At 39.3% G+C, this 27,028-nt stretch overlaps 1 protein-coding gene across 1 annotated transcript; it reads right to left on the reverse strand.

The window, feature by feature from the left end:
* Positions 1-644: 644 nt before the first annotated feature.
* Positions 645-24,616, reverse strand: snrkb (SNF related kinase b). Its single transcript, XM_084734480.1, has 5 exons — positions 23,708-24,616; positions 20,374-20,781; positions 19,665-20,059; positions 7,751-7,892; positions 645-4,943 (listed from the first exon to the last, which is right to left on the reverse strand). The coding sequence occupies exons 2-5, from the start codon at positions 20,607-20,609 to the stop codon at positions 3,869-3,871; spliced, it is 1,848 nt and encodes a 615-aa protein (XP_084590606.1). The 5' UTR covers positions 20,610-20,781; positions 23,708-24,616; the 3' UTR covers positions 645-3,868.
* Positions 24,617-27,028: the final 2,412 nt, after the last annotated feature.

The following is a 27,028-nucleotide window of genomic DNA, read 5'->3' on the forward strand; positions in this document are numbered from 1 at the left end:
GGTGGAATTTTTTCTTCTTTTTTCTTTTTTTTTTTTTTGTCTTTAAAGCCATTAATCAATCAATAAACTGCAACAGAGGAAGGAACAGCTGGACAAACTAATAAACCTAACAACAAACATAAATCTACAATGACTAATCTATTATTCACTATTACATTAATTTGCATCTATTTATTATTTTTATTTATTAATTTGATTAATCACTGAGTAATTTTTTAACAAAAAAGGCAAAATTCTCTGATTTCAGCTTCTTGAACAGGATTTTTTCCCCCTGTTTTCTTTACTCCTCTCTGACAGTAAATTTGATCATTTATGAGTTGTGGACAAAACAAGATATTTGAGGACATCATCTTGAGCTTTGAGCAACATTTTTCAGAATTTTAATCAATGAGGACAATAATTGTTGTTGCCCTAAAAGCACTATATTAAGCCAAACAATACTTTATACTGAGGTATTGTGATACGTTACTAATGACATTTTTAACAGGTAATTAGAAACTGTATCAGAATACATTTTAAAGTAACCCTGCTAATCCTGTTGAAAAGTAAAAGAACTACTTAGTTCCTGGTGTGTGTGGGAGAAACTACTCTGTACAGTATTCTTGTCCTCACCCTCTATGAAATCAGCACACTGCACACATTCATCTTGTTGATTTAAACCATTTTAATAAATAAATAGAGAAAAATAAGTTCATGGCTCCATGGAGACGTGGTCCTAGTTACAATGCAGGTCAGTAGACACAGACACACTGAGGAGAGACAGGCTGCAGTCACACAGGAACAAATAATGGGATTTTATCCCTCTTCTGCACAGATTTTATGCTTCCGTGGTTGATGAAATGTGAGTGATATTTTTTTTTAGAATTTGTCCGATCACAGCAGGTCACATGTTAAAAATCCAATTTGCTGTACCCGTGGAGCTGCAATGACTGACAGGAATAAGCTGTGTTTACTGAACTATAAGAGAAAGATGTAGCTTATTGTACAGCTTTGGCCTCGTTTAACTGAACAATATGTAACATTTCTTGTCCCAGCTTCAAAAGAGGAAAAATACAGTGTGTGTGAGAAAATACAGAAACACACAGAGGCATTATATGGTCAAATAATACCCTCAGCTACATAATAACATATGATATCATTTGGTCTAAATGACCGACAAATCTACCCATCAGTCCCAGCATACTGCTCGTAGAAAAGCTACCAGTCGTCGTACTGTGTGCAATTCATCATTCAGGGATACATCAAGGTCCTTACAGTCACACAAGAACAATGTCCTGTCAGATCCAAGACACATGGAGGTATATTGTGATAAATAACAGTAATAACATGCACAAAGTCACATATCTCTTAATACTGGTACCACTTTACAGACTAACCTTACAAATGGCTTATAATTAGCTTATTAATAAGTTTGCAAACAATTTATAAATCATTAAAAAGAAGTTCTAACAGTTTTCATATACCCTGACGTAGGCTCACTGTGCAACACTGCTTATTACTAATCAATCTTATTACTGAGTTATTGACATTTATAACTGGCAAAGGGAGCTGTATTGTAAAGTGTAAACCGGTGCTTCCTGAAAAATGTCAAGGTAAACAATATTGCCAAAACCTCAGTGTATCAGTGTGATTATTTGATATGTTAGTTTGATGCCAAATGAAACTGTGACTATTAAGATATGCTGACGGATGATAGATGATTGTAACTTGTTAACAAATATGTATTGAGGCCAACAGGTATAAGTGCTGCTGATGGAGAAGACAAAGTAAGCTCAGTAAGCAATATGATCTGAGGCTTTAACACTATAGGTAAATGTGGGCTCACACAACAGATCACTGTTACCCTTTTTACCTAATGTAACAGCTTCTAAATGACTTACACAGTGTTTACAACCTAATAATAACTTAATTACAAACCATTTACACATCATTTATAAGGGTAGTCTTATTGTAAAGAGGCACCTTAATTAATCTCTTTGTCACGTTATAAAAAAAAACAATTAAGGAACTTCATATCTGCACATCCAAAACTGTTATGATCAAATATTTGATAACTGTTCAGTATGATTAATTAGAACAAGTTCAAAATACAATGGAAGACCTGCATCCCATCAATGATCCTATCAACAGTATTTTACAGTATGTATGTTAGGAAGCTATTATATCAATAAGACTTTAGGATTAAGAAAACAGAAAATCATTTCATCATCTCAGTCTTAGGCATATATTATACAGTATCATATATCATATCATACCTTATCATATCATAACAGTCTCAGTCTTTCTTTAATAGAGCTTACATATTAAGAGCTTTTAAACCAATGAGAGAAACAGGTTGTGCAAAGGGAGGAGGAAACGAGTGCTACTCTGTAGCAGAAGCTGGTTTATTCTACTTCATATATTATAAAATATGAAATAATGGATCTACTGCGTGCTAGACCAGTGATTCCCAACCTTTTTACTTAGGTGACCACTTTTCTATCACTGACTAAACCCCCTCAACAACTCCTGAATAAGTTACATATTCTTTGGACATCTCATATTTTATTGCAATGCATAAGACAGGGGTTACAACTAATAATTATTTTCATTATCGATTAATCTGCCAATCATTTTCATGAGTAATTCATTAATTGTTCAGTCTATAAAATGTCCAGACATGGTGAAAAATCATCTCAAAATTTTTTGTCTAACCAACAGCCCCAAATCCAAAGAGATCCTTACAGTTTAGGAACTGACCAGTAAATGTTTGACATTTTTGCTTGAAAAAAGACTAAAACATCTGATCAAACAATTGATTATTAAAATAGAAAAGAATTTTCTTTGATTGAATTTTCTTTGATTTGAACAGTGAACACAACAACTGCAGGAAGTTGGTAAAATGAGCGATTTAGATAAATATTACATAAGAAAAGAGTTTTCCTAATATTTTTAGGAAATCTTTCCACATTTCTTTGTATTATGTATTTTTGTTCTCTTTTTTGCACAGTCATACACATTTATTGGGCGTTTTCTTTTTTTTTATTATTCAGTGTTTTTTCTCCCTAATGCTTGTCCAGTGTTCTATTAGCTGTTTGGTTGTTTTTAAATTGTCCTCTTTTGCTCAATAAGAGCTGCTGAGCAGAGTGTTAATGCTGTGAATATAGCCTGTGTTCAGGTCTTCACTATGTCCTTATCTGGTGAGATTTTTTTAAAGTTAATATCGTAAATAATAATCTTAACTTTAGAAATAAAAACGTCATATAGTTTTCTTCACATAAATTAATGAAATGCTGAGATAGACATACTGTGTATATAGATATATTTAAAGAAAAAAAAAAAAAATCTTCTTACACCCTTAAAATCAAGAAGGCCACATGACCCTGATGTGAACTTTTGGTGACCTCCAGGTTGGGAACCAGTGTGCTAGACCAGTCTGACTTTTAGAGCTTTTTACAGTCAGAACCATAATGACACAATGGTCATGTACAGTATGAAACCCATTTGATCATGTAGGCACCTTTTAAACAAGCAAACAGACTATAGCTTATTCAATAAAAACTGTCGGAGACACGCCTTCTTTCGCTGGTCGCTCCTGTACACAGCAGCAAATGCATGAGGTTCTACTAAGTAGGACTACAGTGCTGTACACCACAGCTGAATGTAATGTTTATTACATGAGCATGATGCTAGAGCGGAGTGTTTGTGGGTATGAAGCTGTACACGTCCCTTCCTGTACATGCTGAGTGCCTCAAAGCCTCTGCAGCAGAAAGGCTCAGCAGGGTGCTTGGCGCTTTGTGCTCTTGCAGGCAGCCACCTGCCTGCTGCTAAATAGCCTGCATGTCCCCGGGGAGCAGCACCTCACAGGCAGCACCCAGGCTGGTGTCACCTACAGCACATGGCAGCAGTTGTACTGAGCCAGCGGCAGGATCTTGGGCTTGTTGTGTGTCGGGATGTTGAAGGCCAGAGCTTTCTCACACAGAGGGAACTGAAAAAGTCTCTCACGTAGCTTTATGCTGTGTCGTTTCCCCTGTTCAACTTTCGGGGCAGCGTCATCGCGGGTCCCCAGTGCATTGTGGGGTTGGGATTTGTCCGTCACAAGGTCATCTCTCCCACCCAGCTCCTCAGTTTTCTCGTCTTGTTCTCCTTCTCTTCCTGTTTTTTGCCCCTCCTTCTTGTTCAGGATGAGTCTGGTGGAGGACGCAGGGATGGAGGGGACGGGGGATTCAGGGAGGACAGGAGGTGCAGGTTTGTTGGTGTTGTTGTTAGGTTCTGCCTCCTCGTCCTTTCCTTCCTCTGGGCCTGTGGACCCCTGACAGCACGGTACTCTCAAACCAGGCAAAGACGATGGCGGGATCTCAGGTGTCTGACTGACTGGCTTGTCTCCATGACTGACAGGTTGGTCTGAAATCACACACCCACTGTCCTCTTTCTCTGTCTCTGCCTTCTCTACCTCCTCCTCCTCTTCCTTCTCCATGAGCTCCACTGACCTTCCTAATTCTTCTTTTTGTTCCTCTTCCCTGCACCCTTGATGATTCACTCCATCAGGCATTTCCTCAGCTTCTCTCTCTGGCTCTTCTACTAACACAGATGTCAAACTGCCCTCCTTCTCCTCCTCCTCTTCCTCCTCTTCCTCTTCTTCCTCCTCACAGATCTGCTGTAGCGCAGGCAGGTTCTTGGGGAGTGGAGGCTCTTCAGCCGGAGGCGGACGGAGTGTGAAGCTGAGGCTGGGCTGCCAGGGTCCAGGGAAAGCCTGCTGAGCAGGCGGCCTTGCGGCGAGCAGGTCCCCACACTCAGGCACTCCTGAGCGGGGAGAGCTGGGGGTGAGGGCCCCTGAGAGCCAGGGTGGTGGGGCCTCTGGGCTGAGCAAGGCGTTATCCAGGCCCTGCAGCCAGTGATGCCCCTCGATCTCCTCCAGCGAGGCGCGGCAAGACGGATCCTTCTGGAGCATCCTGGAGATCAGACTGATGAGGAAAAGAAAGAATGGGTTAGAGTTTCATGGAGAAAATATAAGCTGCTGATTTATTATGTATATAATAATCAATATTTCCCCTGAAATGCATTAAAGTAAAGTAACAAGCCTGTTTTGAAAAAGTAAGAAATAGAAAGTGCAGATATTTGTGTTAAAATGTAGGGAGTAAAAATAAAAATTTGTCACAAAAATAACTTAACTTAACTAAAGTACAGTTACTGGAAAGAACTACTTAAGTACAGTAAAAAGTATTTGCACTTAGTTACTTCCCACCTCTGTATTTAGATCTGATCCAGGCCATCTCCACCTATCTCTAACATCCTACTGGAGTGGCCTGTGTGAGTTTCAAATGTCCAGAAGGTTGTTCTGTTCTATTCTGCTCTGCACTGAACTCAAACACACCATCATGTGACCGAGGCCTAACTCATATGATGAGTGCTGGTACTGTCAGATGTTCCAGGATATGTTTGTGGTCGCAGATAATCTAACAAACCACTTGGTTGAGGGTATTTATGCCTGCTGCCTCTGACAAAGAGTATAAAGGCTTTCATTCATTCAGAGCAAGAACTGCATGTAGATACAGGGCTTGATTCACACATGATGCAACCTGTTGTTCTTTATGCCACAGTTTTTACCACACTAACCAATCTGGCATGTGTCAGTATTTTTAAAAATGCCAACTTCACTATCCAGGATGTGTACAGGCTTGTTTTTAAGGGACAGAGAATGATTTTATTCTACCATTTTCCTCACTGCCATTCTGACTTTCCTTCCCTGTAAATATTTAAAAAAAAATATGTAACACATACATAGTTTTGATTTTTAACCAACTTGAGCAAAGTAGTTTTTAGCAAATGCTACTGAAATAGGATTAAATAGTGCATTTTTGGGGGACTACTTTCAGCTGTGGATTGATACACATTTGTTGCTCTGTGTGACTATTTATGCTACCATAATAATGTGTGTGATTTGATCAACTTAAAAAAACTACAGCATGTTTATTCATGGAAATACATAAGGATGTAACAATATATCAAATATTTTCACACTGCAATAAAAATATCTCTGTGTATATTATCTATATCTATATTACCTGCTTAATCATTTTATTCTATTATTTTTTATTTCATTTTAGAACAGGACTGCTGCATTGTTTTTGTTTTGAAATTGTATATACATAATTCAAACATTCATTGCTTAAGAGAAATCATGCCAATTTTTTTTGCACATGCTAAGGTCATGGTTTCTACTTTTATGTTAATTCATTACAGAAGGAAATCGCTAGTTATCGCTCTTTAGTTAAAAGGAGAAAATAATTTTAGATGAATAAAAAATGCTGTACACATCAGATTTATTATTTAATGAATTTAAAATATTGCAGCATGTCAGACAGTGAAACAGTGGGTCTCATTGGTGTGTATTTAATAGTTTTTGGACAACAATGGAGCTCTATGGTACAGAGGAAGAAGGCTTTTTTTAATCAAGCAATTATTATTTTCCCTCTAGGGTTTCTGCATTGTTCACAAAGTTAAATGTAAGATGTTTTAGTTACCACTTAGAATGGGATTTGATAGCTGTTTCACTGTCACAGTCATCAAGCACGGTGGAAATATGGCCTAGAATTATCACATGTTTTCAGTGCTACCCAGCCATATAACAATAATTCCTACTGATTAACTAATTAAATTACATGACCCAGATAGGCAGCAGAAAATGGTGGATGAATGAACTCTTTAAATGAGATTAATTCATTCAATTTAAATGGAAATTTGGCTAAAATGGACTTGAGATTTCTAGCTACAGTAACTTGCAGTAGGTCTGATGAAGTTGAAGCTCCACAAATAAGGACTGAATAGCCTCCTGTGCATGCAAGCTACTGTCCACTACAATCCACTTTTAGTTTATACATGTGCAGCCTTCAGTAGGCAAGAGAAAACATTTATGACTTTTGTAAATTAAATTTAAGACTTTTTAGTACTTTCTAACACCTCCTGAGGAGACCTGCATGTACCCTGTAAGCACATTTGGATTTTAACAGCAAATACAAAATGTTTCAGTGTTTTTTGAACGTGCATCTGAAATTTCATTTTGATTTGTTAAACCCCTGCCAACCCTCTACTTCCTTCCTATTCAAGGTTCCTCTGTTAAAACAGTTGTGAGCTCTGAAATTATATGGATTCATCTTATTCACTCTCCAAGACTGGAGCAGAAGATCAAACTAATGATGTTTACCTTGTAGTGCTGAGAGCTGGGGACAGTCTGTGTGTGGCTGTGTGGGTGTGTGTGTATTTTGACTGGAGGTGTGAGGAGTGAAGGTGAAGTGAGAAGACACATGAGTACATGTGTTGTGTGACTGTGATGTGTCTGTGTGGCTCTGACAATATTAAAACCTGGTTGATGGTTCAAGGACACTGATGTTTTTGTGTTACAGAGAACTGCAGCATATATTTGACAGATAACACACTGTGTTTAAAGATGAAAAAATATTCACTGTTTTAACAATAACTGTGTTGAAGCCTCTGAGACAACTAGGACACTAAAATTATCCACTGAAACGCAGACTAATGAGATGATTTTACGGTCAGCAGCTTCTTAAGACCATCAGGCTGACCCACCATATCTGTTCAAGAGCAGAAAATCTCCAGGAGAGAATAAGCCTTTAAATGAAGAATCAATTTGAAATAAAACATGCAAGGACAATTAAATCTTTGAATTTTACAGATTTTTTCCAAAGCTGGGATCAGAGAGGAACTTTATTTTTATCCACCAATTGCTACGGTCTCATGCATGAGTACTCACTCTCTGCAGTCCTCTGAGACATGTTCAGGGATGCAGTAGCGACAATCCAGAATCATGACCAGAGTCTCGCTGTCGTTGGTTTCCTGGAAGGGAGGGACTCCACACACCAACATGTACAGGATCACCCCAAGAGACCAGATATCTGGAACACACACAGAAAAGCACAAAAATTAGCCTTAAATAGCAAATCGTGTCAGGCCTTAAAATAGCCCACAATCCCCCTGCCATCAGATCATATTTAGAAGTCTGTGAGCCTTCATAAGGGATATTTAAAAATATTTGTCCTTTTTGAGTTTGATGTGAAAACACCCAGCAGTGATTTTCTGCATCAGTCAACATCTGATCCTACGAATCTACATAAGAAGGATCAACTCTGGATCAAGGTCAAAATAATGTCGTTATTTATTGATTACAGTCAAACTTTTTTAGTTTTCTATAAATTCATAACTGTATTTGATACAATACAGCTACCTTTCCTAATGTACCTATTACTACCCAGATGGAATCTTTGGTCTTCATCCTTCATCTTGTGGGGTAATTTCACATATATGCAAAATTATATGTCCAATCAATTAGATATATCACCAGATATTCTGCAGTAAGCTTGGAAGTAGGATTTGGGCCAGTGGATAGGGGCACAGCAGGGTGTGTACTCTGAATCTCTGTACCAGGCACGGCCTTATACAGTTCAGGAAGTTGCATCATCTCCAAATTTCAAGGTCAAGCTATCTAAAAGTCCAATTATACCAAATTAGCTCTGGTTCTTGAACCAGGTCAATTCTTGGAGACTTGGTGCCTTTTAGTGAACCAGCCAGCGTTTCTGCTTGTTTCGAGTAGAACCATTGTAATCAAGGATGTCATCAACAGAAAGTGTTGCACAATGCTCAGCGACCTGTAGAATATGACACATCCCCTGTGGTTTCCAAGGAAAACATGCTATTTTTGGGTTCTAGCTGGGAACCAACTTTTCAGGTTTTGAAACAATTTACGTTTGGTGAAAAATGCTTAGAATAGTTCAAAGTTAGGTGCCTAAACCAGAACGGGGCTGGTTCCAAGTTGGTGGAAAATACCTGAAAACTGTATCATGTCATGTCAACAAGGTTTTTTGGGGTACACGGAGAAGACAGTCCTCTTACAGGACCCACTTCCACTGTAGCAAGGCTCATAACCCTTGTAACATGTAAATAAATTCTAATGAAACAGAAACAGACAACGTCCCAGTTGCACCACACTGATCAAAGATTTCATGCAACACCTTAAACTGGAAACACTCACAAATTTCATAAGACTTGATTACGTACAGGCTAGGCAGTAAGCATCCTCTGCTTTCAATAACTACGTTATACCAAATGTGAGATGTCAATAATCATCATGTAAAGCAGCTTTGGACCTTGGTTAATATGCATGCTGTATATGTACTGTATGTGTCTTACTGTTTTTATGTGTCTGTGTATGTAAATTCTGTACTATTTTTATACATATTTCATATATAAACTAAAATGCCAATTAACAGGCAGCAAAACTACCATCACTGCCTTGCAGTTGTATGCCTCCACCAACCAGGGCCCCGTTCCCCAGAGCCTTTGTAGCGCTACGTGTGTTGTAAGTTGTATTTTAAGGTCTCCCTTAAGGTTACAGGCTGTTTCCCAGAGTTGGGACAACCTTAAGGGAGACCTTAAAATACAACTTACGATGCACATAGCGCTACGAAGGCACTGGGGAATGGGGCCCTGACAAGTTCCAGTTCACATCCATACACCAATGTATTTCATTCATTCATTCATTTTCTGTAACTGCTTATTCCATAAGGGTCGCGGGCTGCTGGAGTCTATCCCAGCTGACATTGGGCGAAGGGCGGGGTTCACCCCGGACAAGTCACCAGTTCATCACAGGGCTGACACATAGAAAGACAACCACTCACACTCACAGGCAATTTAGAGTCACCAATTAGGTGAATTAATTAGGAGGAAGCTGGAGAACCCAGAGAGAACATGCAAACTCCGCACAGAAAGGCCCTGCCCCAGCCGGGGAGCTGGGGGATCGAACTCAGGACCTTCTTGCTGTGAGGCACCAATGCTAACCACTGCACCACCGTGCCGCCCCACCAATCTATTTGTTATCACTATATTGATATATATGATTCCAGTGAATAATTTCCAATGAGAAATATGCTGTCTTCACGAAGACACTATTTTTACAGACTACATTTACATGTATTATACATATGGTGAAGTGTTATTATGATTAGAATATAATTCTTGATTTATGGGTAAAAACATGTGCTTCAGTCCAAGTGGACATTTGTGCCAGATGTAATAAAACATCCTTCAAGTGTTCCTGAGATATTTCATTCACAAGAATGGGACAGATGGACTTGAGGGTGCAGTGACCTTGAACTTTGACCTTTGATGACCACAATCATTTCAATTCATCCTTGAGTCAAAGTGGATTTTTGTACAAAGTTTGAAGAAGTTCTGTGGAAGCATTCTTAAGATATTGCATCCATGAGAATGGGACATATGTATGTATGCCAAGAACATAATGTCACTGGCCACAGCTGTCACTGATGAGGAGACATGAGAAATAAAAAAAAATTAATTTCTCCTTCACATCCTCAACAGAAAGAGCAGAGGTCAGGGTGAGCAGCAGAGTGGTGGTCCTACATCAGGTTCATTTGTCAATTAAGTGAAAAAATAAAAGAGGAAATTGCATGGGAAACAGCTGGGTGTCCGGTTTTCTGTGTCAAATATGTGAGGCCTGAGCTGGAGATGGCTGGGCTTGGTGCTCTTGACCCCTGACTCAAACACACACACACACACACACACACACACACACACACACACACACACACACACACACACACACACACACACACACACACACACACACAGTGACACACTAACACAAGGCTTCCTGGTGCTGACCGACAGTGCTGACACTGTGTTCTTTTCCCTTCTCCTCCCTTTCCTTCCCCTTCCCTCCCCCTCTCTCTCGTCCTCATGCAGACACAGAAAGAGGAGGTCCATGCAAACTCAGAACTCAGAACAGTCTGAACCAGGCGAGAACACTGTGGCCAGTTCAAGGAAAGACACACACACACACACACACACACACACACAGAGGAGAGGGAGCTGGGGGCTGAAGGCCATAACAAACAGAGGGCTTGTTGTGGTGTGGTGCTATTCTCAGAATCATCTTGCTTTCCTTCATTTTCTCCTTGTGTTTCTCCCAAACACTGGAAATAGGAACACTGCACACTGTTCCCATTGTGTGTTAACCCTAATGTAACACTGGAAATAAAGACAGATCATGTAGCTGTACACGCAATACACGCTGCCTCTGCTAATATCACATTTGTTTCATGAGTCAGTTGAAGGATAATTCCAGTTATTTTTGAACTTGGTCTTTTTGTCTTTTGTAATCTTTAATCAGTCTTGTCACTGTAGACTTTTACAGGGAGCAGTAGACTCCAAGATAAAAAGTAATTAAAACAGAGTAACATGTTAAACTTTAAATAAATTAAAAAAAAATGATTGATTGACTTATCACTAGAAGAAGGAGGAGAAGAAGGAGAAGAAGAAGAGGGGGAAGAAAAATAGAGTACAATAGAGTTCTTTGCATTTTCTGCGCATTAGTATCTGTATGTTAATGTGTATCTATGTAAAACTAACCATGATGAACAGCAGCACATTTTATCTCAGTTTTTATTAGCCACACTATTGGTCTAATTCTGGACGGCAATGTCAGTCTGTCAGTCTATCACTCTGAGCCAGACTTAAACATCTCAACCACCTTTGGATGGATTAATACAACATTTTGACACTCATGGTCTCCAGAGGATATATTCCTTATGACTTTGGTGATACCCTATCTTTAATTATTTTCCTCAACAGGTCAAATTTTAAATTTGTCCATTACTTTGAACCAGGGTTGGGTGATATAACTGTGTATACTGTGTCTTGGGATGTCACAAGGACTGATACTCCAATATCAAGTCAAGACCAAAAAAAAAAAAAAAAAAAACGGCACAGGGCATGAAATTCTTCTGGACATGACAGGGACAGTGTAGACACTGACAAGTGCTGTAGTCTGCTGTTAAATACCAGAGGACGGAGAAGAACATCTACCAGCACTGAACCACAACAACCACATGAGTAAGATGGCAACATGTGCAGCTGCAGCTAGAGCTTCACTTCAAATTGTCCAAAAGAAAAAGTTGTGATGTCAAGTGGCAAAGCAGTGGCCAGGGTAAATATTAATGACTGCCAGAAAGACTGCGTGCAATAGTTGTCTTTCCACCTTCCTGTCCCTGTCTCTGTCTCCCTCTCAGTCAAACACACACACTTGCTGGCTGCAGCAGTGCACATATACAGCACATCCAGTGCGCTCTGTCAACTCAGCTGACTGGTGCTCAAAGCACAAGAAAATAGGTTCAATCTTGAAACTGTGGTTAAAACCTGTTAAAATATGAAAGGAAAAAGAGGATGAGGATGAGAGAAAAAAGCAACAGACTCAGTGCCTCAGCACAAATCACCTTTGCATCACGTTCCAGACATGGCAACATGCTCTCCTGCAAGTGATTTGTGGCAGCCTCAGTAAATCTCCCCCTTAGCCTTTTGTCCTTGAAGCTCAGAAGAGTTTTTATTTCAGGAGGAAAAGAAAAACAACAAAGACTGAATTTTATTCCTGTTTTTGTTTTGTTTTTTTCGTGGTATCGAATTAGGTATTGAAAATAGTGGAAATTTACTAGTACTGGTATTCGCTACTAAATTTCTGGTATCATGACATCCCTGATACCGTCCAACAGTAGAAATGTGTCCATCAGGAGCAAGTACTGTTTACACCATTTCCAAATAATTAAATGTGATGTGTTATGGTTATTTTAAACATTTATTGATTAAATTAAGAGAACAAATACTGTATCATGATATATACTCTTACTGTGATATAAGATAACATAGACTGTGATAGAAGATTTGGGGCACATCGTCCACCCCTAATTTGATTTATCAAACTATCAAAGTAATTTATTATCATTACACAATGGGGTTTCACGAAGAAATGACAGGAATGGGAATGAGTTATATGTGTGAGTAGCATGAAAGAACTACAACTAACGTTAATGTAGGCTAACAGTTATTAGAACACTTGTAAAGTGGAGTGATAAATGTAGTTAAAAGTCACTTCTGGTCGAGTGGTTCTTCGCTTCCATGTCGCGTCTTCAAACCATTTCATTCAATACCTGCCAAACCAATTACAGTCCCATCATCCTCAGTTGTTCTTTGTGTTTGGGGCTTATAAGCAAATGTTAGCGTGGTAACATGCTACACTGAGATGGTAATTTATCAGAGCAGTGTTAGAATAACAAATCATTTTGACATTTATCTTTTCGCCAGAAAAAGTCCCTGATATCTATTTGCTTCTAAGAAAAAAAGGGTGATATCAAAATCCTTTTCTGAGAATAGAGGTGCAGAGCATTGGATAACAATCAAACATGGTTGATTGTGCAATCCACTTACCAATTAGTTCACACTATTTAAAATAAAATCTAATAGTGTGACAAGTTTTAGGATACATTGTATCAGCAAAAACTAAAAAAAAGCTACATTCTGTCAAACACCTGCCTTTTCATAATATCCAAAGCAGATCAGATATAGAGGGATTAAAAAAGACAACTCTTTCAGAATAAAAGTCCAAACACTGCAGGTCACTCAGCTCCATATCTATGCTTAGATTCTCACGTACCAGTCCCTTGTGTGATAACCATTCAGCCATTGTCCTGCATCACACTCATGATGGTCCAAACAACAGCCCTCATTACTCTTCATACAATGTACTCTTACGTGCACGCTCACGGGCACGCTCATTCCAGTCTGAAGAAGTATTATGCAATGGGGAGGAGAAGTCATTGAATGCTGGGAGTGTACTCTTCTCTGCTCACTGGGGAATATCGCACATTCTCACCATGCATTAGTGGCCTGCTGACAGCACAAACATCAACTCCAGACGCACACACACACACAGTTTATATAGACCAGATGTAGATAGGCTGAATCTGATCAGTAAGTACAAAAGTGTTGAGATAGCAGTGCTCTGAAGAGGAGAGGAGTGAATGATCCTGGTTCTATAGTTGGCTGTGGCCATTTTTATAGGCTGCCTCTAAGTGCGCATTTTTCCAGGCCAAAGACGTCATAAAGGGTCAACTACGCTAGACCCCTTCTGAAGGGTCCTCCAAGTTCAGACAAAAAAATGCAGCCCATTTTTGCCCACATTTGGAAGACAAAAACAGAGTATCCCAGCATCCTTTCCCTGTTGGTAACTTATTAAATGGTGCATTAAGGTTATCAGTCACTGATAAATATAAATTACATGAACTGGACTGAATTATGAAGCAATTTTTATCATGATCTTGACAAAACTCATTCTGATATGATTATTTTTCTACTTGAATATAATGATCCTGATAAAGCCAAGAGCAGATTATTATATATACATTTACTGTACATGCAGAGGCGCACTTTTGTCTCTGTCTTTTATTTTAATAAAATAGCTCAGGTGGAAATTCCACTCTGATCTGTGTAAAAATGCACTATTTCTTGAGAATCAATTCAGCTTCATGGATAATGCAACCCAATCTTTAAACGTTTGTATAATCTCTTAAAACAGCAATTCTGATCTCATAAGATTGTCAAAATTGCACCAGGAATCAAAAAGTGATACTCCAACAATTTAGTATTGCACTTACATAAAGCTGGGGGACTTGTGAGAGACAGATTTTTGGTTTGTACATCTGTTCCAAAATGTTGAAGTGGTTATTTTCACAAACTTCAGAAATCTCCTCAAGAGCCACAGAAGACATTACATAACTGTTTTCACAGGCTGAGCAGTGTGCTACATGATATGGTTTTAGACAAAGCAACAGATTTTGTTAAAATAATTATTTTTTAAGTTTGCAGTCGGAATCGATGACGTGGACAATTAATGTCCTATTCATGAGTCTTAAAAGCACCTTCACACGCACATTCACTCACATGCTGTGCTGAAAGGACTGGTTTATTGTTAGTGTTGTGCAATTTCCCCAAAGTGATGTGACTGTTTTGGGATTTTGTTGCTAAGAGATGATTTGCTGTCTGCACTGTTTTTATTAATTCCAACATGTCTGGTGCGGTTGTGACGGTGTGGTGTTTTTGGGCATTGCGAGCTCTGGAAAAGTCCTTGTTGATATAAACAGACCAGGAGCCTTTAGCTTTATATGAAAACACTGACAAAGCGTTTTTTGTCTGAAAACCTCTCCAGTTATCTAACTATCCTTGATCTAAAATCGGATATATGGCAGGGGGGTTGGGCAACAAGCAACCATCACCCTCTACCCTGGACCAGAGGAATGAATGGTGGATACAATGTGGCAGCCAGTCAGAGAGAAGAAATATAAAGTCATTATTTTTAATGTTTTCAAAACATCACACTGGGAAGAACAACAGAGAACAGAGAACCCAGCGTCACCTCAGACTTCATTACTGTGGCCGAGTTATTTTGAATCATAAACTTCATCTTGTAAATGTTCTTGAAAGAATGGGACTGACACCAAAATCTTACTGTTTTCGAGGTTTGGAAGGCAGCTGTTTCTCCCATCAAGCTCAATTCTTACTGTGCTGAAAAAATACAAAAGTGATGTTGCACTGTCTGCTTGGCTCAATTAGCCGAGTAAAGAAGAAAACTGGATCACATGAAAACAAAATAGGTCCAGAAATGCAAAGTGCATACACCACCAGCTGCTTTTCTTCAAGTTAATGAGCTTTAGGGCAAATCTTTCTGTTATAACAACATGCCTCAACCACACAGAATGCCATTTACAGCTCTGGTGTGAATAACTGTGTGTAGCTAACGCCCAAAGAGGCTCACATTATCTGCCAAATGCAGAAGTTCCTCTGACACAAAACATACTCCACCAATGTAGGTCTTCCTGTCCTGCATTCTTATCTGACATTTTCCATAACTTTATTTCCAAGCCCAACTTCTCCATCATAACTCACCAATCATTGTCATATTTATCTTTTCAGGCAGAGCAAAGTCATATACAGACAATTATTTGTCAAATCAGTTATCTATCTATCTAAATCTTAAAAGGTCCAGTGCACAAGATTTACAGGAATTTATAGGCAGAATACAGCAGAAATGGAGCGTGTATGTATGTTCTTATTAGTGTATAATCACCTGGAAATAAAAATCATTATGAAAATCATTTTCACTGCTTTAGAGTGAGCCCTTTATTTCTACAGAGGGAGCAGGTCCTCTTCCATAGAGTTTCTAAAAACCAAACACTGGCTCCAGAAAGCAACCTTCACATTTTGCTTGAGTTTCATGGCCATTGTTTGTTCTCCTGCACACTTGGAGGGAGAGAGCGAGGCAAGGTGTTTGCATTTTGCAAGCTCACTGCTTAGAGTTGACACAATTCTCCAAATCCACAATTCAATTTTGACTTTCAATTTTAAGAAATTAATTTAAACATATATATGTTCAGCACTGACAGCAAATCAAAATCAGGTTTTGATTTGTAAATATCATTGATTTTATAACCTGAAAATTGTCTTGTACATTTTCAAATTCTTCTTTATGGTGTAAAGTGTGATATAACTGCCTCTAAGCTCCGCTGTGTGGTCCTTGAAGTATTTTTCATCAGATACGTACCAGATGCTGCAAGTAGGGGGGGTTGGAGAAGAAAAAAGAAAAAGAAACAGTGGGAGAATTGCTCATTAGATGCCACTAAATCCTACACAGTGGTTCTTAGATTTTTAAAAAATTACTATTTGTCAGTACATGTGCTGACATTCCTTTGACTTTAGGTGATTTTCTCATCCGTGAGCCTAATGTGAAGCCCAACATTAACACTTTGATCTCAAAAACTGTTCCTACATGCACACAGTAATGTGCAGACATTATGTAACTGTAGGCAGTGTTTATCTCTGTCAAAGGCAACAGACCTTGTGGACCTTCCTGTCCCTCCTCCACATCATATGACTATCATCAAACACACACACACACACACACACACACACACCCCTCATGTCCTCAAACAGAGCAAACATATAGTGTAAAGACTCCCAACAGTGAAGGAACCACAGTGAATTAAACAGCAGACAACATTGTGTTCATAGACAGAAATATCAAAGAGACACAGGGTGCAGTCTGTGTGTGTGTGTGTGTGTGTGTATGTCTGTGTGTAGAGACGGGTTTATGAGTCACCTTACTAAGCTGAGATCACTGAGGGACATCTCTTCCCCTGTGCAGCTCAGGATTATCATACACACACACACACACACACACACACACACACACTTATTTATATGTCTGTGTATGTGTGTGTGTGGGGGGGGTGATGGAAGTGTACATTTCTATCAAAGCGGTGATATAATCGTGATATCCACAGGTTGAGTCATGTCAGAGTAAAATAGAACAGAAAAGTGCACTTGAGTTGAATTGAAGCAGAAAACAGTCTTGGAGGATGTAATAATAACACACGCACAAATGGGTTTAAATGGACGCCCTTCATGTGGACACTTTTAGAAACAGGAACTACCATGAAAAAAGGAACTAATGCAACTCATGAGTCATGTTCAAGTTATGGGTACATGTGAGCAGTGTTTCTTCATCGCCACTCCTCTGTATTCCGGTGTCATGCCCTTGGTTAACGGAAGAACACCAACCCACCCAGAGCATTACAAATCACAAGGTAATATGGGATTATAGGGATAGTTCGCCCCAAAATTAAAAATACAGTTTTTTTTCATATACACCCAGATATAAATAGCTACCTTGGCTATTCCACCCTGGGTGCAAATAGCATCTGTGTTAATGTTCACATCCCACATTGTCACAAGCACAAGAAAGTTTCTCATCCATGAGTAGATGCACACTTTCTTCTGCACAGAGATACAGTTTGCAGTTGTGGTTTGGTAGAAAGAAAACAGTTCCCACATGAAACTGCTCACAACAATGTCTGTGCATTATCTTGAGCAACTGGGATCATGATTCATGGAAACAGATATTGCTGTTTAGTTTTTCCAATTGTACTTTTTTGACACTTTGAGTACCACAAGGGAAGTGCCATCTGGTTCAATTACTTGCAAGAGAAGGCAACTTGTCAATACCAAATATCTCCAAAACTCAGCAATTCACACCAAAACAATCTAAACAGACAAACAGTACAACAGATATGAGGACAATTTTTGATTTTGGGGTGAACTATAACACATTTATGGGTTTTGACCCATTTACAGCTCATCCTTGCCATAAGCAGCACTTCCTTTAAACAACAACTAATGCTGTAGATGTCCTTCGACAAGAACAGCTCCTAATTGCAGTTGGGCTACATTTGTATTCTGTGCAGATGCATTTGTAGTCACCAGAATAAATAGCACCCAAACCCTGCCAAAAATCCAGCCTAGTCCAGCTTAGCAGATAAGACCACCAACCACCCTGAAGCGGACATGCTGCGTCCCCCCCGTAGGAGACATAATGGGTCCAAATCCAACCAGTTTTCCTTCTGTTTCTATAATGTCAAATCCCACAATCCATCAGTCTACCTCACCTCTAATGCCACACATATCCCAGCAGTACAGACCAAGCTTTCTACTATGGATAAACTGTGATGCATGGAGCTTTCCCCATCCTGCTATTTGTCTCTGTCTTTCTCACACACACATATACACACATGTATATAAATGCTTGCTATGCAGTGAGAGCACCCAGTGGTGAGCTGCAGTGTTTGGTTCCACTGCAGAACGTGCCCAGTTGGCTCATGACTGGCTGGCTTGCTTAGACTGACCCAGATACACACACTAATCCTTCATGGACATACACACACACACACACACACCAACACAGACAGATCCATATATACACACAGGCACAACCACATACAAGCACTTAAAATTAGATGGGTATGCAGAGCAGGAACACACACACTAAGATAACAGACAATACAGAGGAATACATATACAGGGTCAAGAGGACAAATGTGACCACACATACCCTCTCACACACACAGAGAATGTGATGAATGTGCAAACACACACACACACTCCGGCTCATACAAACACACACAATTACAATTAATACAGCCCTACAGTTGAAATTGACATATGGACAATCTGACAATCATGATTACTTCAGTCAAGACTTTGATCGGGACTATTTAACATGATTACTACATCATGGATTTATTTAACTTCATAACAAACTTAAAAATTAAAAAATGAATGTCTTATGGTAATGGTAATAATAATATATGATCATCTTTATTTGGTATATATATGATGTTAGAACTGCTGAAATGCAGCTCTTTCATCCTTATTGGCCAATCCAGGCACTGTTACCATAATAACACCAGGGGATGTGCAACAAAAAAATCAAAAAATAATAATTGTTTTATCTCAATTATCTGGGTTTTGTAATTGTTGAAAGCCAACATTGTAACTGAAAATAAAATTAGCAGCACTTTATATTCTGATCTGGCAACATATTGACTATGGTGACCCCTGACTATGATGGGAATGTATGTGCGTGTGTTATGTCAGCATTGGCAGCACATTTAATGTGTGCAACAGGAAGCCTGCACATACTTGCTTATCTAGGCCAGTGGTTCCCAACTCTTTTTACTGTGACCTCTTAAACAAAGAGATTCCGATTGTGACCCCCCTCATCACTGGCTGTTTATGTCTACTGGCTAAGACCCTTTACAACAAAGTGATTTTTCTCTCTTGTATTATCAAAATTATGCATATGTCAAACTGCCCAGTATTTATTTTTATATATAATTTCTACTTTTCTGCTCTTACTTTTCAAGTTTGGATCTGACTGGTTCAGTTTCAGTTATTCCTAGATGGAAAAAACAAACCTTTTCTCTATTTCTTACCCACAGCTGGAGCATCATACTCTTCTCCCAGCAGTATCTCTGGAGCGGAGTACGCCAGCGACCCACAGCTGGTGGCCAACATTGTCCCAGGTTGGAATAAGTTGCTGAACCCAAAGTCCGTCAGCTTCACTGCCCCTTGTTGGGGAAAGAACACCACATTCTCAGGCTTCAGGTCCCGGTGCACCACGTGGAGCTGGTGGCAGTACGCCACAGCACGCACAATCTGGGCAAAGTGGCGCTTGGCAGTGCCCTCAGCCACACCTCCCTCGTGGCGGAGAATGTAGTCGTAGAGGTCGCCCCCCTCGGCCAGTTCCATGACCAGGTAGAGGGTTGTGGGTGTGTCGATTACCTCGTAGAGGCGAACCACGTTGGGATGCTGCACCAACCTCATACACCTGAAAATAATTAGCAATGATGGTGAGATAATTATCCAACAGGGTGATTCGATGAACTATCTTATCTTATCTTAATTTTTAATAAGGATGTTTTGAGTGGTGCAACTCCTTCAGGACACCTTCAAATTTAGACAGTAGCATCTTTTGTGGGCCCATTTTTAACTCCAATTAAATTTAAATCAGTCATACAGTCTGTTAGAAATCTCATTAAATCTGAGCTAAAAAACAGCTGACTACAAAGTGCTGTTCTTTAACCTTTTCTCAACCTTTGTCTAATTATTATTAATTATTATTTTATAATTATTATTCTTTACCTCACTTCCTGTAAGAGGTGGCTTGTTGCCATGACATCAAGTTTTGTCTTGTCAATCATCTTGACAGCCACCAGTTGCCCGGTGTTGATATGACGAGCCAGTTTGACCACAGCAAAGTGCCCCCTGCCCAACGTCCGTCCCAGATGGTACAGTCCACTAAGATCAGAGCGACTAGGACTACTCCTGGGGTCCAGGTGTCCATCCTGGGCTGAGTTTATTTCTCCAGAGGAGTCCATGTTTGAGACAAAGAGGGAGATTTGGAAGAGAGGACGGGAGAGGAACTGAACCGAAGGGCTTCAGGAAGATGGAGAATAAACAGAGGATAAAAGGAGATGGATAATAGTTGTGCAGAGGTGTTGGGGGCTGAGGGAGGAGGGGGCGTGGGGTTCCTCAGTGGTGGGGAGTTGCCTGGCAGGACAAAGAAAAGACAACACAGAGAGACAAAATGATGATTTTAGCTTTTGGCCCAGAGGGAAACTGGCTTAGATGAGGTCAGCTGCTGTTAATGCCTTGTCCCTTCAAGCACTGGACCAGAAATAGACTGATATTTCACATCTTTTAACACAGACAGAACAAGTTTTAAATTAGTAGTAAAGACTAGATTACAATGTCTAAGATTACATGACAAAGAGAGCAGCAGTAGAGGGTAAAATATTCTTTTATTGTCTGTGATGTTGAAGGGCTATGTTTGGCTCCATCTCAAGTAACACCCATCCAGCACAAATGGCATGCCAGATCAATACTGTAACAGGAAACCATAATGTATGTATGCGCGTGAGTGTGTGCATTCAATGTGTGTTTGTGTGTCATTAGTTTGGCTAAGAGGGTCAAAAGGTGGCATTAGATCTGATGATGTCATCATCAGATTTTCCCCAGGGTAACAAGTTCAGCTGCCATCATCATCTTCATTACCATGGTTACCATTACAGATGAAATAATTACCATGTTCATTATAAATCACAACAAAATTTAATTTCAAGTTTTAAAACGTCAAGTTATCAACTACTATATCAATCACCAGCTATTATGATAATGTATTCTATCAGTCATTTCTTTAAGAAAAAAAAGTTTGAATTCTCTTCTTTCAGCTTCTCAGATATGAATATTTTCTGGTTTATTTACTCCTCTCTAACAATACACTGAATATCATTGGGTTGTGGACAAAACATGACATTTGAAAACATCATCTTGGCCTTTGGGAAACAGTGATCAACATTTTTCACCATTTTCTGACATTTTATGGACCATACAACTAAGCAATTAATCTAGAAAATTATCCGACAGATTAATCGAAGACGAAAATAATTGACGCAGCCCTACTCCCAATGTATGATGTATAGGTTTCAGAATGGAGGAGAATGTCATGGTTTGTCTAATTAGGGAATAACTTTTCAATAATGTAAACTAAAGCCTTCAGTGTTCACCTTACTTACTCTAGTGCAAACACACACTGTTCTGCTACTGTATGTGTTGTGTGTCAGCAGACTCTCTCCAAAGACAGATCAGCTATTATTTTAAGGCTTATACAAACAAAAACTGCACAGTTCTGATAATCTGGTGTTGTAATTGTGATGGATGAGGATAGGATGAGGAAGACCAACGAGTGTCTCACCAGTCTAGATGTGTGTGCTAGAGCATGTCAGGCTATTTTATTTGAGGGACGGTCTTTAAGAGGTGATTATGTATTAAGGATGACTTTGACAACCATCTTTATACAACTGCGACATTTAACACGATAAATTGATTTGAGAGCAGCCTGGTCATTTTGAGGACTAATTCAAGCATTGAATTGAATTGTTACATGCCAGAAAAGTAAGTACTTGTGTTGTGGTCAATTTCCACTCTGTTTGCATTTTATTAATTTATCCCAAATTCTAAAAATAATGGTTAGTAATGGTAGAGGACATGCACGGTGTACTAGAGCTTCAACGCTTAATCAATTAATTGACTATTAAATCAATTGTCAACTATTTTGACAATCAATCGTTTTTAATAATTTTTTTAATTAAAAATGTCCAAATTCTCTGATTTCAGCTTCTGAAATGTAAATATGTTCCGGTTTCATAACTTCTCTATGACAGGAAACTGAATATCTTTGTGTTTTGAACAAAATAAGACATTTAAGGAGCAAAACTTGGGCTTTGGAAAACAGTGATCAACATTTTTCACCAATTTCTGACATTTTACGGATGTAACCACCAATCAATTAAAGGGATAGTTCACCCAGAAATGAAAATTCAGTCATTATCTGCTCACCCTCATGTCAGCTGAAGGTTGGGTTTAAGTTTTTTAGTCCAGAAAACACTGCTGGAGTTTCACAGGAAAACAGCACTGAAGACTGTCCCACACAATGGAAGTCAATGATGACCAGTTTTCAAATGTAAAAAAACAACAGAATAAAAACATAAAATGCCTCCATACTCCTTGTCTGGTGTAAGCCAATACTCCTAAAGCCCCAACATGCCAACTTGACTAAAAAGTTGTTATTTACACTATGTTCACCAGTCACTTCCACTGTTTGGGAGATTTTACAACACTGTTTTCCTGCGTGATTCCAGCAGTGTTTTGTGGACTGACAAAATAAACCAAATATTTTTTGGGTGAACTATCCCTTTAATAATCGATTAATAAAAAAAATCGTTAATCAATGATGGTGTACATAATGAAATATGGTTAAATAAATAAATGCACTTCTGTGAAAAGAGGCAAATACAAAAAAAGTATTCTACACCTAATTATTATTTTCAGTCGATTATTTCCTCGATTAATTGACTAATAGTTGTTTGTTTTAAAATGTCAGAAAATGGTGAAAAATGTCCATCAGTGTTTCAAAAAAAAATTCCCAAACTGATCAATCGAATATCAAAATATTTGGCAATTAATCATTGCAGCTCTAAAAAAAAAAGTTATACCACTCTCAACTTATGCAGCCGACAACTTATCATTACTTATTTATGACTGTACTGTAAAGCAGCATCAGTATGACCATTAAAGACAACAGTCAGCAGCCTTTTCCAGCTCCACTGGGCCAGGTGGACAGAGGCGGGCCTCACCGTGTTAATATGCGCTGATATCCTCGACTGTACATCTATATCCGATCCAAAACACTGCGTAATCTTACCCACGGGCTGCTACACTCGTGTTGAGGCCAGCTGTTCTCCACTTGGCCTCAACTGCAGTCCCGAGTTGGCACATACGCATGTAGTCATCCTGCTGGCTGCTGCTCAACAAACACCTCCACACAAACAAGCGCTACCGACAGCCTCGCTGACACTGACAGCACCGCGGGAAGAGACCGCTGCCACTGGAGCAGCCCCGGCCGGTGACAACTTACCATTGTTGAGCAGATATCCCGGAGCTGCCTCCCGGAGCTGTTCAGCTAACGGCGCTCTCTGTCACTCGGTGTTACCGCTGAGTTCAGTCGTGTAAAATGACCGCGTGGTCTTCTCCCTTTCTGTCACAAAGCTCCATGTTCTCGGTCTCAGAGTTTTCTCATCATGACCGTCTTCTCAGTTCATCACACGGGCTCGAGCTCCGCAGATAGAGACACACGAGACGGAGTGGGACGGAACATCTCGTGCGCGCGCGTGCACGTACATACGCGCGTGTGTCCAGCTTCCTTCTGACGTCAATACATTCCAACTCGTTCCCGCGCGCCCGGCGCAGCAGCAGCAGCAGCAGCCAGCGGTCGCGAGCCTGTCGTACGCAGTGGAGAGAGGAAAACGACTGAATGAAGCTTCGGAAGTCCAAGGACTTATATAACTGACTGACTGGCGTGTTTTTTCCTCTGAATAACAGCGAGGCACAGAGAGCTACACCACAACATACATAACAACTGCATTCCTAACATGCTTCTTTTGTAATGACTTTTTCCAAATGGTCGAGATTCACACAGAGGACCAAAAAAGTTGTTTCTATTTATATCTCTGATTTGCTCTTAGAAACTTGAATGCCAAGACGGTAATTCACACAGCATCCCCATACTGTCTCTATAGGATCAAAATACTATGTACTAATGACCACATGATGTTAAAGTTTTGTGTATATGTGTCTATTAGCCTGTCCCCAGGTCAGTAGGTCAATTTATTGTATTTAATGCCACATATGGTTTCACATTCAAATTCTTGAAGTGGTTTTATTGAATGTCCCTCTGTTATTATCTGTAGGTTTTACATTTCAGGCATTGTTAAATTGAAAAGTCTGCACTGGTCTGTTTGATGATCTCATCTCCCAGCTGCTCTTTGTTTCATCTAACCAACCAACCTGAAGGATAATGGGGCCATCTAGTGGTCATTTTCTTTCTTTCTTTCTTTCTTCCTTTCTTTTTCCCTTCTTACTTTCTGCAGCTGATAATCTCCCATGTGCCAACATTGAGTACAATGTAACAAATGTCTGTAATTTTCAAAGCAATATTACTGTAAAATGTAGAAATCTTACTGAATAATATGCATACAGCAATTTTCTTAGCGTTTTCAGCATGATTACTGTAAAATGAAGAAATGCTTGCTGTATAATATGTGTACAGCACCCTTTAACTGTATACAGACAAAGAAACACACACACACACACACACACACACACACACACACACACTAACACACACACACACACACACTATATTCGTGATGACCTAACCCTTACCCTAATTCTAACCCAGGGTCCCCTTGGGATGCCCCAACTGCCTCTAAGAGATGCGCAAGAGGACAAATGCAATGGCAGTGTAATTTTGACATTCTTTGCTATTATTTAGTCCATGGTTGCTGGACCTACTCATCTCTATCTCTATTATCAATCAGCAGGAGAAGCTACTCTATCTGCTTCTGAGACTTTGCATGTGCCATTCTGTTTGTTTTGGCAGATTGTTACATTACATCTGAATTCAAACTGTTGTGTTGTCTTTAACAGCATCTGAGTGTGCTGCCTTCACTATGTCAACAGCTATAAATAGGCTGTGTTGCTTTTTTTTAAAAGGTGTTGATGACTGGGAGTGTGTCAGCTGGGCCAGGTATGGTATGATTTTCTTTACCGTCCTACATGCAGACACTCCTCTTTCTATGAAACTTAAGGGGTGATGCTGTATTGTAGTGTGCAGCACACGCCAGTCTCTCATGGCACCTGGGGGATTAAGTTACTGAACTAACTACTAAAAAAGAAGAAAAGTGTTTCTGTTTATGATTATTTTATATTCAATTCTGATAATAAAGGTAAGCTAACAAACACTTCAGGCTACTGATTGGTCAGAGTAACATTTTGTTGTGTGTGTAACTTTAGGGGCGGGTGACTAATTAAATGCACTCTGGTTGGCTGTACATTTATGAACTCCTTTCAAGTTGTCCTTTAACTTGGATTTGAGTTATTATAGCAGCAGGCACTATATCTGTTCAATGTAAGTTCACTAATTCTGTTTCTGTAGTATTTGAAATGCTTTCACTTTTACCGCCATCTGGTGGTAGGACCAAGAATGACATTGTGGCACACTGCAATAGATTGCATAGTAGTGCCTTTAATTACTTTCTTCTCTAGTCCATAAAGTACAAATGCATAAAGGTTTGAGTTCATTTTTACCAACCAGACATACTTCTATATTAGATACCACTTTGATGCTCTGTAACCAGTGTTTTGAATTCACCTCAGATAGTTTCTAGGAAACCTCAGAGCCACTGACTGCAGCACATAATGATTGATTGATATCAAACAGATGCAGATAAAGTAAGCTCAGTGCACCACAGAGGAAAGGAAAGTTATATAATATATTTTTCAAACATTTGTAAATAACAAGTTATACATGTGGCAAATTAATCCAATCGTGACAAAACAATGCCCCCACACAGGAATGAAGTGCAACATACATTTACATGTAGTTATTGGCATATCCATCTGTAAAAACAATAATATTTTGTCCGACCCTGTTTACTCCTTTGATCACACAAAACAACTCAACAGAACCACAAACTGTAAACTCAAATTACCATACAGTTAAACTTCAACAACAGCAGTACAATCATCACAAAATACTGTACAGTAAGAGTGTTAATAAACGGGCAAATACTGCCTTAATTTATTTCAACTATTTCACATAAAAGTTAGTTTGTTCCTGAGAAAATGTAAAACTCATCTTATATATAAAAACAGGTTAAATCATCAGTGATATTATGATATCTTTTCAAAACTAAAAAAAATTACAGATTTTAAAGCACCGTTATTGATGCTGTTACACTGTAGTGCTGTTGTGGAGGAATGGCTGCAAAGGCTTCTCTGTGGTCACCCTTTTTTAAAGTAAACTCTTACAAGGTCCAGTCATGTCCCAGCAGAATAGAGAATAGAGTGACATGTCAGAGACTCGGGGTAGTGCTGATCCTCAGAGCCGCTCTCTACCATTTTAACTCGAACCTTCATCTGGATCTGGTTCATGCCAAGAACAGGAACCCTCCTAAAACCAGTCAGAAACCCTGTGGAACAAATGTGGAGTCAAAGTAGGAACCTTCAAGTTACTTCTGAGGAGTTGATAATGACCATCTGTTTATTTTCACACCTAACCAATCATTATAAGAATATTTCTTAAAGGCTTACACATTACTTGTTTGGTTAGAAGTTTCCACAATGAAAAGTTCTTAACTTTAGGTTCAGTACTTACAAATGAAATCTTTCCTCTGGT

This window comes from Lutjanus erythropterus, chromosome 13, assembly GCF_056507025.1.
Source record: "Lutjanus erythropterus isolate fLutEry1 chromosome 13, fLutEry1.hap2, whole genome shotgun sequence".
Taxonomy (NCBI): Eukaryota; Metazoa; Chordata; class Actinopteri; order Lutjaniformes; family Lutjanidae; genus Lutjanus; species Lutjanus erythropterus.

Excerpts from the sequence above, each read along its gene's own strand:
- snrkb (XM_084734480.1), bottom strand. The coding sequence starts at position 20,609 with ATGGACTCCTCTGGAGAAATAAACTCAGCCCAGGATGGACACCTGGAC. Across the intron at positions 20,060-20,373 it reads CACCTCTTACAGGAAGTGAG|GTGTATGAGGTTGGTGCAGC; the intron begins GTAAAGAATAAT and ends AATTATTTTCAG. Across the intron at positions 7,893-19,664 it reads GTATGATGCTCCAGCTGTGG|ATATCTGGTCTCTTGGGGTG; the intron begins GTAAGAAATAGA and ends TGTGTGTTCCAG.